The sequence below is a fragment of the Bos indicus x Bos taurus genome, chromosome 27 (genome assembly GCF_003369695.1).
Source record: "Bos indicus x Bos taurus breed Angus x Brahman F1 hybrid chromosome 27, Bos_hybrid_MaternalHap_v2.0, whole genome shotgun sequence".
In the NCBI taxonomy this organism is placed as follows: Eukaryota; Metazoa; Chordata; class Mammalia; order Artiodactyla; family Bovidae; genus Bos; species Bos indicus x Bos taurus.
In genome coordinates, this window is record NC_040102.1 from 2,510,165 (window position 1) to 2,524,029 (window position 13,865).

At 39.8% G+C, this 13,865-nt stretch overlaps 1 protein-coding gene across 3 annotated transcripts in view; it reads right to left on the bottom strand.

Annotated features, from left to right (window-relative positions):
• CSMD1 (CUB and Sushi multiple domains 1) overlaps window positions 1–13,865 on the bottom strand; it is a 2,076,272-nt gene that overhangs the window by 305,151 nt on the left and 1,757,256 nt on the right. For all 3 annotated transcript variants that reach the window (XR_003509135.1, XM_027530260.1, XM_027530259.1), the window contains exons 24-25: window positions 12,454–12,645; window positions 11,538–11,664 (exon numbers count right to left, since the gene is read on the bottom strand). Coding sequence is in view for 2 of the 3 variants with exons in the window: in XM_027530260.1 (XP_027386061.1) it covers window positions 11,538–11,664; window positions 12,454–12,645 (319 nt within the window). In the remaining variant the exon portion in view is untranslated. The remainder of the gene's footprint in view (window positions 1–11,537; window positions 11,665–12,453; window positions 12,646–13,865) is intronic.

The following is a 13,865-nucleotide window of genomic DNA, read 5'->3' on the forward strand; positions in this document are numbered from 1 at the left end:
TTGAGAAAATAAATAACTTTGAATATCATGAAGCTGAACTTGAGTTTATTCTGCACATAATGAGCAAAGTATGTATATTTTTAAAGTTGGCAAGTAATATGATCAGCTTTGTTTGCTAGAGCTATTTGTATTAAGACACATGATTCAATCATTTGACCCAGAAAGAATGTTTCTAAGAATTTATTCCAAGGTGTTAATTATCAATAGAAGCAAAGCTTTACTTGTGATGCTATTTGCCATATAATTACATGTAATATTGAAAACTAGAAATGATGAAAATTAGAAATTTTGTAAACAACCAGCAAGAGAAATAATATTTAATTGTGGTCACCCATACTGTAGCTTATGTAAAGGTTCATGTAAGGCAGGGTGGATTGGAGGGGAGTTTGGGGGAAAATGGATACATGTATATGCATGGTCACAAAGAGTCAGAAACAACTGAGCAACTGAGCTGAACTAAACTGATATGCATGGCTGAGTCCCTTCGCTGTTTACATGAAACTGTCACATTTTGTTAATTGGCTATACTCTAATACAGAATAAATAAAATTTTTAAATGTTCATATAAGACATATGTCAACATGGTAACAATGACGTCCAATATGGGGGAAATGCATGCCTTTTTAAAATGCTTTTGAAGATGTCTATACATTTATTTTTCAACCATATAAAACTAATATTATAATTAAAAAAATAAAACAGGTTCCTTAAGTGTGGGAGCAGTGGTTGGGAGAAAGCCAGGCAGGATGGTCGGATAACAGGCCCAGTGAATCATGGGGGTCTGGACAAGGGGGCTCCAGACATGGAATTACCGAGATGTGCAGCCACACAGGCATGGAAGGGAGGGAGGAGCCCTGATACTAAGAGGCTGGCCTGGATGTTTTGCTGTGTAGTGACAGCCCTACTTCAGAAGGAAGGGGTGGTGGGACAGACACTGAGTCCAGAGAAGAAAGCAGATTATTTTTAGATGAGATGATAAAAATAAAATTCTGGTTGACCTTTTAACTCGGTCCCCAAGGATGGGAAGAATTTAGAGGTGGGGCAACAGTCAGAAACTGCAAGGAGCACAGGTGGAAAGCAAGCCGTGATGACAAAGCTGGGATCAGAGACTCCTGCACGCTTCATCTGTGCTGAGCATAACGTGCACGTGAGTCATCGGGCCAAACCCGTAGGGGACCAGACACCAAGTCCAGAGGGTGTTTTTGTCTGTCTAAGGAGCTTACACCTGCCGATTAGCCAAGGCATGCCTGAGAGCACGGAAAAGGCAATGGCAGCCCACTCCAGTACTCTTGCCTGGAAAATCCCATGGATGGAGGAGCCTGGTAGGCTGCAGTCCATGGGGTCGCTAAGAGTCGGACACGACTGAGCGACTTCACTTTCACTTTTCACTTTCATGAATTGGAGAAGAAAATGGCAACCCACTCCAGTGTTCTTGCCTGGAGAATCCCAGGGACAGGGGAGCCTGGTGAGCTGCCGTCTATGGGGTTGCATAGAGTCGGACACGACTGAAGCGACTTAGCAGCAGCAGCAGCAGCCTGAGAGCAGGAGGGGGTGAAGGGTGGATTTGGGAGACGGGGCAGGGAGAAGGTTAGAGTAAGAGCAGAGTAACAGCCCATGAAGTAGGAACCGGGCATCACGGATAGAAAACACACAAACAAGGGGAGAGCTGACAAGTTTTTGGCTCACGTGCAGCTCATTGTTTTTTTCTCAGAGCCTATTATGAACAGATATATCAATAAATTAATACCTGTTTTTTTTTCAGTTGGGAGAATACTGGAGATTGGGGAGTGAAAAATAAGGATGAGCAGAACATATTATTATTGAAAATAAAAACCTCCACCATTTGGAGGAAGACAAGCATTAACAAAGATCAGGAGTAAAGAGGCTTGGAGGAAATGATAATAGTTATCCTGAAGGTGTGTCTGGAGGGTTTCTGTGAGGCATTTGTCTTTGGAACAGCAGCCATGCCAATCCCCCACACCTCAATTAACTATTTCTCCTAAACCCCATTCATATGTGATTAGAATTTCACTTCCAGAGTTAATCACTTTTCAGTTCTTCCTACACTTTCATTTTCATTGGCCAGTTCCCTTTCTGATGATCCATTTTTGTAGTGTCAAGTGGGATTACTGGGAGACAAGGAAAAAATCCAAGGACATGATTTGCTGTCTGTGTTTGAACTAAGCGCAGATGCCTGGTGAGTGATCCTGCACTGGAAGGTACATGGCATGATCAGGTGTGTCTGTGGTTTATACTGAGACTGAAGGGCTAAGAGGAAGTCTGTGCTTCATGAAACCCTTCATGGCACATCTGCAAAGGTAACTAAATGTGAATGAACCCTTTTATTGCGGCACTGGCATAGTTCCATGAAGCAAGGTGACTACAATTGCTTGTATCAGGATCTTGCACCTATGAGAGGTGCCTGCAGGGTTCTGCCCCCCACCCCCTGCAGGTGGCTGGTCTGGTTCCCTAAACCCTGAAGCTGCTTCCCTGGCTCCAGCTAAGGAGTGCTGGGGTCCAGCCTCACACACGGGGCAGACTTTGAAGTGCTACTGCTCTCTTTTCTTTGGAGGGCTGGAATTCTCTTGACTGCTATTTCCTCATGTTATCCACAAAAATAAATGGGATATCCCACTGTGGTCCTAAAAGAAAAGGAGCATTTGAGATGTTTTGATTCCTGTCCCCGAGCCTGTCGGTCATGTCATCAAAAAACTTGTGACTCATACTCCCGGCACATTTACCACAGCTTGACCTCAAACTCAGAGAAAAATGTCCAGTTAAGTGGAATCATTTTCTGAGTCTGTGTCTCACAGGGATCTTGAAAGTTGGTCAAAAATAATTTAAAATTATCCTAGATCTACAGACCAGATCTTTCCCCTAATTTCTATATAGCCCAGCACAGCCAAACCACAATCCACATTGCGCTTTCTTTAAAAGTTTGCACAGGAGCAGTTTTGACAGTCTTAATGCATGTTTAGTGGTGGTGGTTTAGTCGCTAAGTCATGTCCAGCTCTTGTGACTCCATGGACTGTAAGCCCACCAGGCTCCTCTGTCCATGGGATTCTCCAGGCAAGAATATTGGAGTGGGTTGCCATTTCCCTTCTCCAGGGGATCTTCCCGACCCAGGGATTGGACCTGGGTCTCCCGCACTGGAGCTTTCCCGGTGGCTCAGCTGGTAAAGAATGCATGTTTGATAGGCCTCTAATGTTTTCAATACTGCATGAGCTATTTCTAATAGAATCCCCTGATGCTGGGAAAGACTGAAGGCAACAGAAGCGGGCAGCAGAGGATGAGATGGTTAGATAGCATCACAAATTCAATGGACATGAATTTGCGCAAACTCCGGGAGGTAGTGAAGGACATAGGAGCTTGTTGTGCTGTAGTTCATGGGGTCACAAAGAGTAGGACATGACTTAGTGACTGAACAACAACAGTGATAACAACAACTACATGTCCAAATGCAATTTTGTAAGAAAGAACAGAAATATTCTCAAAGTGAATTTTCCAGACAATTAGACTTGTGAAAAAGCAATTAAAGCCAAGGAACAATATAGACATATGATTATGCAAAACACTATCTTGATGCTGTTTGCGGGATGTGTTTACAATGCTGCTACCTACACTGTATAAATGACAGCTGTGCTCAGAATGAAATGTACTGGGTCTCAGGCACATGTTTACACATAACTCTTCAAGTGCCTAAATTTACTGCAGTGTCTTATGATTAGACTTTTAATTAAATTTAGTTATGGAAACTGCTTTATAGGATGCGTGTGAAAATTATAAACGTCTTTTAGACCCAAGTGTCCTATAACAATAACTGTTTTCACGTCTTCTATTATCTTGAACAAAAAGTGATAGCAAAATACATCAGAAACCACTCTGCCCCCCCCAAATAAAAATAAACACAGTAATAATTGGCATGAAATGTTGAACCAAGCCTTTCATGGTTTCTGAGATTTTGTTGCTTATTTATTCTTTAAGAGTGAAAAACATTGACATTTAACAAACCATAATAGAATGTATGGTAAGGCATTCCATTCATATTAAGAATTTTTAATACATAAATCAGTCCCTGAATTCATATCTACATGACTGACATATTCCTCACTTTCAAGAAAACAGTTGAGATAATATTGTCTCTGATACCAATGAAATAAATAAGATTCGGTAAACTAGACAAGATATCCAAGCTGAGACCAAGCTCTAATTTTTCTTGGTGTCAGTACCATTTTAAATCTAAAATGATATATTATGTACTTTTAAGTATGTTATTTTCTAGACTGCCATACTAAAAGTAGTACATAATTTCTTAATGAACCAAAATCACCAGAAACATTTTGGGATAAAGTTGGACATTGACAGAGTAAATTAATTATAAGAGCTGATGTTTGCTTCCTAACTTCCTTATTAGGAAGGATTTTATGCCTTAAATAAAAAGATTCATTTACAAACTGAGTAACTTAAAAGATATGCACAAGAAGAAAAAATTCACCAAACAACAAATTGGTGTAGGCAACATTTTTGTTTTCCTAGAACACTAATGGTTATATGACAAAGTCAGTTCATGATTTTAAAAAAAGTATATTTTTTATTACTTCATCTTATTCTTTATTAATTTCTTATCTCTTTTCTTATTAAAATGTTAATGAAGTATTAGATTCACCTGCAGAGTGTCTGTTACTTGCTTTGCATGTAGGGGAATAAGTGCTCTTTTCTGGTTCTTGGGAAACAAATCACAAGAGGATGTTTAAGAAGTAGAATGGATACAAAAACAAGAACCTTATATATGCTGTCTACAAGAGATTCACCTCAAACCTATGGACTCATACAGACTGAAAGTGAAGGGCTGGAAAAAGATATTTCATGCAAATGGAGACCAAAAGAAAGCAGGAGTAGCAATACTCATGGCAGATAAAATAGACTTTGAAATAAAGGCCATGAAAAGAGACAAAGAAGGACACTACATAACGATCAAAGGATCAATCCAAGAAGATATAACAATCATAAATATATATGTACCCACCATAGGAGCACCAAAATATGTAAGGCAAATGCTAACAAGTATGAAAGGGGAAATTAATGGTAATGCAATAATACTGGGAGACTTTAATACCCCACTCACACCTATGGATAGATCAACTAAACAGAAAATTAGCAAGGAAACACAAACTTTAAATGATACAATGAGATTTGGGAGAATGGCATTGAAACATGTAAAATATCATGTATGAAACGAGATGCCAGTCCAGGTTTGATGCACGATACTGGATGCTTGGGGCTAGAGCACTGGGATGACCCAGAGGGATGGTATGGGGAGGGAGGAGGGAGGAGGGTTCAGGATGAGGAACACATGTATACCTGTGGTGGATTCATTTTGATATTTGGCAAAACTAATACAATTATGTAAAGTTTAAAAATAAAATAAAATTAAAAAAAATAAATAAATGATACAATGGACCAGTTAGACCTAATTGATATCTACAGTACATTTCACCCTAAAACAATAAATTTCATCTTTTTCTTAAGTGCACACAGAACCTTCTCCATAAATTTAACCTTGGTAAATTCAAAAAATTGAAATCATCTCAAGCATCTTTTCTGATCACAGTGTGATAAGATTAGATGTCAACTACAAGAAAAAACTATTAAAAATACAAACATATGGAAGTTAAACAACACACTTCTGAGTAACCAACAAATCACAAAAGAAATCAAAATATGCGTAGAAATGAATGAAAATGAAACAACAACAACCCAAAACCTATGGGATTCAATAAAAGCAGTGCTAAGGGGAAGATTCATAGCAATACAGGCATACTTCAAGAAACAGGAGAGAAAGAAAATAAATAACCTAACTCTACACCTAAAGAACTAGAAAAGGAAGAAATGAAGAACCCAGGGTTAGTAGAAGGAAAGAAATCACAAAAATTAGGGCAGAAATAAATGCAAAAGAAACAAAAGAGACCATAGCAAAAATCAACAAAGCCAAAAGCTGGTTCTTTGAGAAGATAAATAAAATAGACAAACTATTAGCCAGACTCTTCAAGAAACAAAGGGAGAAGAATCACATCAACAAAATTAGAAATGAAAACGGAGAAATCACAACAGACAACACAGAAATACAAAGGATCATAAGAGACTACTATCAGCAATTATATGCCAATAAAATGGACAACTTGGAAGAAACAGACAAATTCTTAGAAAAGTAGAACTTTCCAAAACTGAACCAGAAAGAAATAGAAAATCTTAACAGACCCATCAAAAGCAAGGAAATTGAAACCATTACCAGAAATCTTCCAATAAACAAAAGCCCAGGACAAGATGGCTTCACAGCTTAATTCTACCAAAAATTTAGAGAAGCACTAACACTTATCCTACTCAAACTCTTCCAGAAAATTGCAGAGGAAGATAAACTTCCAAACTCGTTCTATGAGGCCACCATCACCCTAATATCAAAACCTGACAAAGATGCCACAAAAAAATAAAACTACAGGCCAATATCACTGATGAACATAGATGTAAAAATCCTTAACAAAATTCTAGCAAACAGAATCCAACAACACATTAAAAAGATCATACATCATGACCAAGTGGGCTTTATCCCAGGGATGCAAGTATTCTTCACTATTTGCAAGTCAATCAATGTGATATACCACATTAACAAATTAAAAGATAAAAACCATATGATTATCTCAATAGATGCAGAGAAAGCCTTTTACAAAATTCAACATCGATTTATGATAAAAACCCTCTAGAAATCAGGCATACAAGGAACATACCTCAACATAATAAAAGCCATATATGATAAACCCACAACAAACATTATCCTCAATGGTGAAAAATTGAAAGCATTTCCTCTAACATCACGAATAAGACAAGGACGCTCACTCTCACCACTACTATTCAACATAGTTTGGAAGTTTTGGCCACAGCAATCAGAACAGAAAAAGAAATAAAAAGAATCCAGATTGGAAAAGAAGAAGTAAAACTCTCACTGTTTGCAGATGACATGATCTTCTACATAGGAAACCCTAAAGACTCCACCAGAAAATTACTAGAGTTAATCAATGAATACAGTAAAGTTGCAGGATATAAAATTAACACACAGAAATCCCTTGCATTCCTATACACTAACAATGAGAAAACAGAAAGAGAAATCAGAGGGATGGTATGGGGAGGGAGGTGGGAGGGGGTTCAGGATGGGGAACATGTGTACACCCATGGTGGATCCATGTTGATGTATGGCAAAACCAATACAATATTGTAAAGTAATTAGCCTCCAATTAAAATAAATAAAATTATATTAAAAAAGGAAAGAATTCCATTCACCATTGCAATGAAAAGAATAAAATACTTAGGAATAAATCTAGCTAAAGAAGCAAAAGACTTATATATTCAAAACTATAAAACACTGATGAAAGAAATCAAAGATGACACAAATGGATGGAGAAATATACCATGTTCATGGATTGGAAGAATCAATATAGTGAAAATGAGTATACTACCCAAAGCAATCTAGAGATTCAATGCAATCCTTATCAAGCCACCAATGATATTTTTCAGAGAATTAGAAAAAATAATTTCACAATTTTGTATGGAATTACAAAAAACCTCAAATAGCCAAAGCAATCTTGAGAAAGAAGAATGGAACTGGAGGAATCAACTGGAGGAATCCATAAATCAATATACTACAAAGCCACAGTCATCAAGACAGTATGGTACTGGCACAAAGACAGAAACACAGATCAATGGAGCCAAATAGAAAGCCCAGAGATAAATCCACACACCTATGGATACCTCATCTTTGACAAAGGAGGCAAGAATATACAATGGAGAAAAGACAATCTCTTTAACAAGTGGTACTGGGAAAACTGGTCAACCACTTGTAAAAGAATGAGACTAGAACACTTTCTAACACCATACACAAAAATAAACTCAAAATGGATTAAAGATCTAAATGTAAGACCAGAAACTATAAAACTCCTAGAGGAAAACATAGGCAAAATACTCTCTGACATAAATCACAGCAGGATTCTCTATGACCCACTTCCCAGAGTAATGGAAATAAAAGCAAAAAATAAACAAATGGGACCTAATTAAACTTAAAAGCTTTTGCACAACTAAAGAAACTATAAGCAATGTGAAAAGACAGCCTTCAGAATGGGAGAAAATAATAGCAAATGAAGCAACTGACAAAGAATTAATCTCAAAAATATACAAGCAACTCCTGCAGCTCTATTTCAGAAAAATAAGTGACCCAATCAAAAATTGGGCCAGAGAGCTAAACAGACATTTCTCCAAAGAAGACATACAAATGGCTAACAAACACATGAAAAGATGCTCAACATCACTCATTATCAGAGAAAAGCAAATCAAAACCACAATGAGGTACCATTTCACGCCAGTCAGAATGGCTGCTGTCAAAAAGTCTACAAACAATAAGTGCTGAAGAGGTTGTGGAGAAAAGGGAACCCTCTTACACTGTTGGTGGGAATGCAAACTAGTACAGCCACTATGGAGAACAGTGTGGAGATTCCTTAAAAACCTGGAAATAGAACTGCCCTTTGACCCAGTAATCCCACTGCTGGGCATACACACTGAGGAAACCAGAATTGAAAGAGACACATGTACCCCAATGTTCATCGGAGCACTGTTTACAATAGCCAGGACATGGAAGCAACCTAGATGTCCATCAGCAGATGAATGGATAAGAAAGTGATGGTACATATACACAATGGAATATTACTCAGCTATTAAAAAGAATGCATTTGAATCAGTTCTAATGAGGTGGATGAAACTGGAGCCTATTATACAGAGCAAATTATGTCAGAAAGAAAAACACCAATACAGTATATTAATGCAGATATATGGAATTTAGAAAGATGGTAATGATGACCCTATGTCCAAGACAGCAAAAGAGACAAAGATGTAAAGAACAGACTGTTGGACTCTGTGGGAGAAGGCGAGGGTGGAATGATTTGAGAGAATAGCATTGAAACATGTATATTATCATATATGACATAGATCACCAGTCCAGGTTCGATACATGATATAGGGTGTCCATGGCTGGTGCACTGGGATGACCCAGAGAGATGGGATGGGGAGGGAGGAGGGAGGGAGGGTCAGGATGGGGAACACATGTACACCCATGGCTGATTCGTGTGAATGTATGGCAAAAACCACCACAATATTTTAAAGTAATTAGCCTCCAATTAAAATCAAAATAAATAAAAAAAGGAAGTAGAAAATTTTGAAATCTGCCTAAGAGGAAAGATATCCTGTTTATGTAAAGTCATTTCATGACTCACAGATGGTTCCTAGGGTTTTTCACAATCAAATTCAGTGTAACGGCTTTTACATCATTTAGATCGAGCATTCAGGAATTTAAAGTTAAGAAGTAATACTTAATTCTATATAGTTCACTGGTAAGTGACTGCTGATTTTTATGAAGAGTTTTGTTGTTGGGTCACTGAGTTGTATCCAACTCTTTGCAGCCGCATGGATTGTAGCCTGCCAGCTCCTTTGTCCATGGAATTTCCCAGGCATAAATACTGAATGGGTTGCCATTTCCTCCTCCAGGGGATATTCCTAACCCAGGGACTGAACCTGAGTCTCCTACATTGGCAGGCAGATAGATTGTTTACCACTGAGACATCTGCAGAGCCCTTTATGAAGAATACAGATTCAAATTCTTTTATTCAAACATGCCCTATTTGTGCCTCAATAGATGGCACAATTACCTAATTAATCATTGTTCTTAACTAAGGACACTTAAATTTTTAAATGAATTATTTAAATGAGTTACTTTTGCAACATTTACATTATCTAAATTCCATTTTTAAACGAATTATTTAAATGAGTTACTTTTGCAACGTTCACATTACCTAAATCTCTCCTCTTGTTCCATGTACATGATAGGATATTTATTTTGGAGGGTTTGAAAGTGGTAATAGTTTGTTCCATGTGAGTCTAACTCACTCCCAAGATGTTGATGTGACCAAATGTCAAGAAAGTCTGGTGAATTTCAAGGAGGACGGAGGCCATCAAAGAAAAACAGAGTGTCACCAAATGGGATGAGCAGGCCCCCTCACTCCTGAGCATCCCATCTTATTAAAGTTGCAGGAGGATATGTTTACTAAGTTTACTGGGCAAACCATTTGTGAGTAAGGACAAAATCCACTAGTTCCTGAATGTTTTCATATACCCACTTGCCCCATAAAGAGGTTTCTGCTTTGCATATGTCTCTTTCAGATATTTCTCATATTTAAAGGAGCTGATGACCAGATTCTTTTAAACTCTGGTCAGTGTAATAACACAGAAAACAGGAAGAGGATTGGAGGGAGTGGTTAAGACTGGCTCAGGGGTGTTTTTTTTTTTTTTCCTTCTCCTTTTTTTATAAGTGTTTATTTGTGGCCGCTGCTCGATCTTCATTGCTGTAGGAGGTTTCTCTCTGGTTGCACAGAGCGGGAGCTACTCTCTAGCTGTGGTGCTCAGGCTTCTCACTGTGTTGGCCTCTCGTTGCTCAGCAGGGGCTCTAAAGCACAGGCTCAGTAGCTGTGGCACATGGGCTTAGGAGCTCTGAGGCAGGTGGACTCTTCCCAGATCAGGGGTCAAACCCGTGACTCATTGGCAGGCGGATTCTTTACCACTGAGCCACCAGGGAAGTCCGAACAGAGTTGTTGTTTATTTTAATTAACATTCAAAAGAACGAAAGAGGAGAGATGGTGGGAGGAAAAAGGGGTCTTTAAGGGCTATGACTACAGAATGCATGTTCTCAACATGTTCTTCAGTTAAAGAACAACTTAGTTTTAACTGAAATGTCCTCTTGCTTTACATACTGTACTGTGGTTTTGACACACCCTTTTGGCACATGGAGGATTTACTTTCAAAAATTACTTTTCATTGGTTTACTTGTTAATTTAAAAATAGCGTCATTTAGGACTATTCTTTTCCCATTAAGGGTGGAATATATTTCTTCAAACATTTTTTTTCCCCCGAGATGTGTTTTGGCAGATGGAACATTAGCAAATGTGATGCAAACAGAAGTTTGAAAAGCCTCCATGTTTTTCTTCTAGGAAAATTCCATCATCACTAGTTTCCTAAAGGAACAGAACCTGATGCAGAGAGACCCCCACCTTTAATCATCCAGCTAAGGTCCCCACACCTGCATGAGGCCCTCCTAGACCACTCACCCCAACCAACCAGAACTGCCCAGCAACTCAGAAAGTCATGAGCACGTAAGTCATTGTTTGCAGTGACTAAATTTTGGGGGGCCACTTGTTATGTAGCCAAAGCTAGCTGATGTACTTAATTTCTTTTTATCTTTACTTTGGATGCCTTAACACAAGTTTTCAAAGGAATACCAAAGTGAGCATGCAAGACAATGAAAAATTTGGCCATGTGTTTACATTTTTTCCTTTGACTCAGAAACTTAAATCTAATCATGGATAATAAGAGACGTACTACTGTCTTCACTATAAGAACAGGAGACATGCTTTGATTCTCAAATCACTGAAACCCAATAAACTGAGTACCTGATGGTCTTCCCCGGGTCTGCCTCTACCACCCAGGTGCAGTGGAGGTTGTTGTCATAGGGAGCGGGGTATCCCGGAGACAGGATGCGTCCTGAAGTGGCAGCGTGGATCCGCCCCCCACATTCCGCTGCAATGGATTCAAAAAATGGATAAGTTTACTCCAGGCCTTACAGGCTTCACTTTAACCACCTTGAAAAGCCCAAACCATCACATTCGTGTTGCATCACAGGAAAACAATCACAGTATCTCGCTGTTCCTGTCACTGCTTTTCTAAATTTACTTGTTCCCCAGTTGGTATCCTCTGTGCAAAGTCAAGAGAGTGAAACAGCAGTGAAAGGCCATGTTATAAATCTGGTGATATTTCTGTGTACAGAAGAAGTATCTAATAATAATTCTGTATATAGAAGAAGTAATAATACCTCTCTATATAATTCTATATATGCTTCTATATATGCTACTACTACTTCTTCTATATATAGTATCTAATATTACTTCTCAATAAAACAGTACTAGGAGATGTGTTTTTCCTACCTACACACATGCACTCACACACACACACACTCACAATATTGTTTTTGCTGTTTAGTCACTTAGGCTCAGTTGTGTCCCACTTTTTGTGACCCATGGACTGTAGCCCACCAGACTCCTCTGTCCATGGGGTTCTCCAGGCAAGAATGCTGGAGTGGGTTGCCATGCCCTCCTCCAGGGGATCTTCCTGAGCCAGGGACTGAACCTGGGTCTCCTACATGGGCAGGGAGATGGATTCTTTATCACTGAGCCACCAGGAAAGCCTCTCGCAAATATTAGGATTAAACCCACACTGGAGAAAGAGCAATAGAAGTCTTCCTGTGCTGGGAGAATCAAGTCGGAAGACCCTGGGCTTCCTGCCCCCAGCACGCACTTGCAGGCAACTCACCTACACAGGAAGGTAGTGGCCTGTCCCACACTCTCCGGTCTCCACTCAGACAGGTCAAAGTGCCCCCGCCGTGCATAGCGTAGCCCGGGTTACAGCTGTACAGGATGACCGTGTCGGTGAAGTGGCCTTCATCCCGGATCCTATAGCCATAGTTAGGGGTCCCCGGGTCCTCACATTTCACTAGGTCAAAACCTGTGAGCAAGGAGGGGAGGGGTGAGTAGAAAGAAGTCACTGTGGCATCTGTATTGGGGTTCAAACACTGATGAAACAGACAGGGTTGTTAAATGTCCTTTGACGTGTAGGAAGAAAAAGAAGACTCTGAATTTAAAAACACGGAAATACATGTGGGTCTTGATTGGGTTTATCTGTTAACCACTGGTTTGTTTCTTGGGGTTTTACCACTTTATTTGTTCCTGTCTATTAATATACTTATGACTGAAGCCCAGCAGGACAGTACGGTCCTTCTCCCACCACCCCAACCCCCACCTCTCACCCCATCTCCTCCACCTGCCTTTTGTCTGTAGAAAAAATTTAGTCAAATAATAAGCTTAATCAGAGAAGTGAGAAAGCACTCAAACAGAAAAAAATAATAATAGTTTAGCCATTAAACAAGGTCAAGGACGTTCAGTTTCTCCTCAAGGGCTGCAGACAATTTTCTGAGCCATATCCTGAAGATACTGAAACCCCCACCAGCTGGAAGAAGTTAACTACACGATGCCCAGACTGTAGCCATGACATAAGGTGTCACAATTCCTAGAACTGGTCTCAAAGAAATGTTAACAAATTGACCCTGGAACTGAAGACTAACTGTACTTGAAGCAGTCAAGAAGACCATGATCAGACCACTGATGACCAGCTTCAAGACGACCATCAGAGCTGACTGTGCTGTTTGTGCAGGTACTGCCCCCTCCATTGATAAAAGCTCTTGCCTGCTGAGTGTCAGTGTGTGTGTGTGTGCGGGGGGCATGGAATCAGCTTTTGGACATGAGCCCACCTTCTATCCTTGTTGCCACTCTCTGAAATGACTTTCCTTTTCACCAGTCTTGCCTCTTGAGTATTAGCTTTCAAGCAGCAAGCAGCTAGACCCCACTTTCAGTAACACAAGGAGAGTCTTTATTCCAAAGAGCTCCAGGCCATCATCATCTGACTCACACGTCCAGTCAGCATCTAGATTCTCCAGTGAGTTCACGTAAGCTTTTCCTGTCTCCACACTGCCTTTTGTCACACCTGGGGCCTTCCGGGAGGGCCACCCTCGCTACCTCCAGGTGCTTATTGTCTGTGTTCACTCAAGCCCCTCCCTCCAGGCCCACTTCCTCTAAAATGCCCAGATCTCAAGCTTGGAAATTTCCATGTCCTTCCTGCTCACGGAGCTGGGCTCTGTGTCCCACCTGGGGCCAGGGTGAGGTTCCTGA